This window comes from Lontra canadensis, unplaced genomic scaffold, assembly GCF_010015895.1.
Source record: "Lontra canadensis isolate GAN:19392208 unplaced genomic scaffold, GSC_riverotter_1.0 scaffold33, whole genome shotgun sequence".
Taxonomy (NCBI): domain Eukaryota; kingdom Metazoa; phylum Chordata; class Mammalia; order Carnivora; family Mustelidae; genus Lontra; species Lontra canadensis.
The window spans coordinates 1,341,939-1,347,106 of record NW_022631027.1 but is presented as its reverse complement, the minus strand read 5'-3'; the positions used below and the strand labels follow the sequence as shown (position 1 = coordinate 1,347,106).

Below are 5,168 nucleotides of genomic sequence, written 5' to 3'. Positions count from 1 at the left end.
TCATTTTTTTTCCCCCTTGCATTTTCTTTTCATAAAGCTCTAAAGAACTCTTCACTTTAACTCTCTACCTTTCAATTCTCCTACAGGAGGTTCATAGTTTTGAGCAACTGATTTTTTCCTCCCAGAGTGGAGTCTCTGAGAGAAGATCCCAAACGGAAGCTGACTGCTGGTTGAGATGAACAGAACTAGACCTCTCTATATAACCTGTTCTGAGACGTCTAATTGGGAGCTTTTCTGGAACAAGAGAAAATAAAACAAATGCCATTTTTAGAAAGGATATTTCAAGTGGCGTTATACACACACACCTGGTTTTCGGAACCTGTGATCGAAGTTGTAGTTCAAAGTTGCTCCCGAGCCTGGCAGTGCAGCTTCTTTGGTTCTCTCCTCCTTCTAACACTGGCCCTGTCCCCCCACACCCCCAAATCCTTGACCTACACATGCTTTCCACAGGAGACCACTGCACACAACGCATGCACTGTTGGGGATACACTGCAGCCCAGAACTAGCCACTGAATCTCTCAAGATGACTACGAAGTGAAAGCCAAATCCTACCCCAAACATATGGAAAGGCAGAGCCCGCAGAGGAGTAGAAGAGCAAAACAAAATAAACAAATCACACAGCCGACCATAGGAGTCTAGCAGCTCACCAGGAAATGGCTGCTTCACCCCCTGAAGACGCCTGTAGACATCTGAAGAGCTCTGGGTCCCTAACGACTAAAGACACTTCCCAGTATGTACAGGTATGTCACAGTCTTGAGCATGCTTTTCATCCATACCCAAGGCTTTCCTACCGAGGAAGAAAGAACGTGAAAGCTGAAGAATCAAACAAGTATTTATATATAAACACAAAAGATTCACTGTGATATAGAAGTGTAATGAAGAGCTTAAGTTACCAGAATGTTCTGAACTTATAAAAAGGACTCCGTTAGAAACATTGCTTTGTAGCCATGCCAAAAACGGCATGGTTAAGTAATCCGAAGAAAACCTTATTGGCCCAGAGCTAAATAAATATACACACCACCTCCCTCGACCCCTAAGATTTGAAGTGAAGTTGGTACCAAACAAAAAAACTACTGAATTTTTTCCGATACAGAGGAGAAAAAGCAGTGTTTAAATCCGAACTCCAATGAGTATTTTTTTCTTTTAAGTTTTTATTATTTAAATACACCATACTAGAGCAAATGTCTCTGAAAATATCACAAATAAAAGATTTTTTTTCTTCATTCAGCAAATTAGAAGTAGGGGGAAATTTCTACACAGTTAGCTGCTATGAGCCTGATTTTTTTTTTCCAATTTTTTTTTCTTTTTTTTCGTTCCTTTTTTTTTTTTTTCCTTTGCCATGGAAGTAGCAACATCAGGACAAAAACACTTACATGCATACATACATTGTATTTTACAGAGATACAATAAAAGTGTTTGTGATAGAATATCACAAAAGCCACATCTCTTTCCTTTTATCTCATGTTCAGTTTTGATTGAAACACATTTCCTTACAACACTTAAATATACAAAGAGCAAATAGAATGTTGTTAAGGTAAAACACAGGGTACAAACTCTGGCCAGTGCCCTGCTAATTGTTAATGAGGGTAGAAAGCAGATTTGAATGCTTCTTTTAATTAGCTTCATTAGTCATTTCCCTCCTCCCCAGCTCCCTCCCCCCCCCAAAGATGTCCTCCGGTGGATCTTTTTTCATTTTCTCTACAGTCTCCCATTAGCCCAGGTTCATGGAGTCCTTAATGTTCATATTCAGTCATTTTAATACACCAATAAATGCGGGAAGGGCAATCAAGACTAAAGAAGGTGCAATGCACAGAGCTGGCACTGGTGGCTAGCTACAAAGGTGACTTGTCTACTGAAGACGCATGGGATCCACCTGTGATGAACGAAATCTGAGATGAAGGCACGCATTCTGCATTACTCTGACCTTTTAGCAGACCTGCAAGAAATAAAAACGGGCATCTTAGCTAAAATGCTAAATTTGAGATATTAAACTCAAACATGACTGCTTTTGTCTCCTTCTACGTTCACTAATCTTCTTTTATTAGATTACTTTCCAACTGTGACTTGATGGAGGCTTTCTACGCTACTTACTCCGGCAGCGAAGAACTAAAGCATAACGTTTTCTGCGGTTTTACTAGCAGAGAAAATGAGACAATAAATGGACTTTCGGAAAGTTTCTGGTGGAAAGTTCTACGACGAACTGCTTTAACTCCCTTAAAAGCAAGTTTTTTTCTGAAGACGGTGAATTACATCTTGCCTAGCAGGGGTACCTTCAATGCACATTCAGAGCTGAGCGCCCCGCAAGGACATTTTGGCTTACTTTGCTCAACTGCGTGACCTCTGGCAAAGTTACTCTGTGTCTCAGTTTCCTCATCTCTAAAGTGGGGGATAATTAGGCTGTTATAAGGATTACATAATACACACAGAGCACCTTCAACAGTGCCTGGCAGGTAATAAAAGCTAAGCAAATACTGGCAGTGATCATTCTGATCTCCCCATATGACATCTATTCACCCATTTCCTTCTCAACCTAAAGGGATGTGTCTGAATTCATGTGTGTGTGTGTTTACACACATACATACACACATATATATCGTACACACACACACATATATATACACACACACACATATATATACGTACACACCCACATACATACAAATACTCAGATACTACTTTTTACTTAGTATTTCGTATCTGCTAGGTCACTTAATATTATATAAATATTGTAAATATATGAATCAAACATATGTAATATGTTAATGACTTGTGCTCAATTAAAGAACAGAGTTCAAGGGAAGTCTAACTTTCATGTCTAAGTTAGAAATGATAACCCGCACAGTCGTCAAATACAATCTGTTTGCAATTACCAAAATGAAATAATATATATTAGGTTTTTATGGTTTTTAAATGACATTTTGAGCTTCCCAGGAAGTTCTCGGTTCACCCTTTCCCTAACTTACTAAAAGCCTGAAGTCTATTAGGAACTGCAACCCCCCACTTCCAAGCTAATTAAAGTGGTGGAGGCTTAATTCCCCAGAGTGGAAGCTCAGTGTGAGAAAGGTAATTTGTCTGTCCAGAACAAAGATGCGGCGGCAGCCAGCGAGCATATTTAATAAATGAGCATCAAATGTCCTCTACGATGGACACACACAGCACCAATTATGTAACTACGGGGGAACGGTGGAGTGATATGTAAACTAGAACACTTGCTAACATCTCCTCCAACCAAAGAGATGTGAGCTCTTATTTTACTGAAAAGTGCCGAGAATTCTAGATAGAATAGCCACTCTTGAGTGGAAAAAAGAATTCCAGAGCAGGCAAAGACGAGGGAGGAAAAGAAATTAGCCACAATTCCTCATTGTATTTACGTTAACTCTCTAGAAGGCAATATTCTCCTGAGGATGGTCCAGCCTCCTTTAAATGACACAGGCTGTAAAATTTTGTAGATTCTTGAACACCTGTGATCTGAGATTTCACTCAAGATACTCCAGGATTTATACACTCAAAAATTATTTTTTCTCAGAATATACCAAAGCCAATGATGCGAACAACAGCTAAACCGCACATCCCAGACACTGGCAACAAATTTCAGGAGAACGAAAGTTTAAAGGGACCCCATGATGGGGACCTATACTTTCTATACAATTAGCTACCTTTAGAGAAGGGGTGTACAAACAACCACCTCATTACTTTAAAGCCAGAGGACACCTGGCGATATTTTTTATCCATCACACACTAAAAACGTAACTGGTTCGGTGAATAGAAGGAAAAGGGCCAAAATCGATGTCCAATTTTCCCTACCAAAAACATTGAGACCAAGGAGAGTGAAGAAAATAATAAAGTGGGGCGGTTTGTCATTTCTTCCCATCTCATCTCCTTCAGAAAAGAAACACCACAGGGTTTTGGGAAAATAATTGTAAAGCATTCTCGAGGTCCAAAAAAGCAGCTTACGTTCCACCAGGAAGTGTGTTTTCATTACCTCTTCCTTCCCCCTTGCCCTCTCATTAATATCTCTCTGGACCACGTTCGGCTTGCCCAAAACCTTTATTGACAAAAACCACCTTGTCAATTGACTGAGCTCGTGGTGAGCGGAGCACTAAGGGCAAATATGTGAGACATTTATGCCAACGGGGAAATGTTCTTAATTAACATCACCCCCAAAACACAGCTTCTTACCAATGTCTGGCAAGAACATATCCTTAAGTTATACTTCCCTCTGCCTTTTAAGAGCTATTAATTTTTGAAGGCCACCTTCAAAAATTTTGTCTATTTTTGGCTTCCAACACTAAGGAAGGATATACAGGTTGACTCTTTCTGGTTGCCTACTACTTTCTGTGCTCCAAATGGAACATCCTCTCCCACCCTGAAAAAGGTGTGCAGAACAGTAGACCATCTGAAAGGCACAACACACGCAATCTTATAAAGCATGCAAACCAGATGTTTCTGCAGCTTTCCTCCCTGAAACCTCTCCACTACGTCATCTTGTACCCAAGGAGACAGTACTGGGAGACCCAGCACCCATTCGGTACGTGCCCTTTGCGCTTAGTCCCAAGCGAACGTGGCTGGTGCCTGTGTGCAGTATTGCACAGTTGACTACGTTTTCCATCTTGTCTCCACATCCCTGAATCCTCATGCTGCACGGTGGTGAGCTGCGACAATCATTTCTTACACTTTGTCAAGTCAGGGAAAGAAATGGTATAAAACCAGCAACAAACCTGAAGATCTAATTTGCAAAAAACTAAGCTTTTACATGGGAAGAGATGGGGAAGAGATGAACCATTTTATTCCTAGCATCTTTTCTTGCCTTTTTGTTTTGGGTTTTTTTGCTCCCAAATGTAACTGCAAATGGCTTTGCCTCTAAATGGGAATGGTTATCTCAAAATATTTATGTTACCTATCCATTGTTCTCAACTCTGCCCTATAGATTCACTTCATTACAATTCAAATCTTACCATAAAAATCTTGAGTATTTATATGTACTGCCATTCCTTAACGAAGCTTGAAATGTCTCACTGATGGTGACTGGTTAAGTTGCAATAAAAAATTAGACTTCTGTTCTTAAGATGGTAGGCTAGGTAGCTTCCTATATTAGTAAATTAAACAAAGAAAAGTGTGCCTATTTTGATAGAATTGACATTTACTTAATAAAGAAACGGAAAATACAT

At 39.9% G+C, this 5,168-nt stretch overlaps 1 protein-coding gene across 4 annotated transcripts in view; it reads right to left on the bottom strand.

The window, feature by feature from the left end:
* Nucleotides 1-1,134: 1,134 nt before the first annotated feature.
* Nucleotides 1,135-5,168, bottom strand: part of LMO4 (LIM domain only 4) — a 17,372-nt gene continuing 13,338 nt past the window's right edge. For all 4 annotated transcript variants that reach the window (XM_032867056.1, XM_032867053.1, XM_032867054.1 and 1 more), the window contains exon 5: nucleotides 1,135-1,936. In XM_032867056.1, coding sequence (XP_032722947.1) covers nucleotides 1,928-1,936 — 9 coding nt within the window. In that variant the 3' untranslated portion in view covers nucleotides 1,135-1,927. The remainder of the gene's footprint in view (nucleotides 1,937-5,168) is intronic.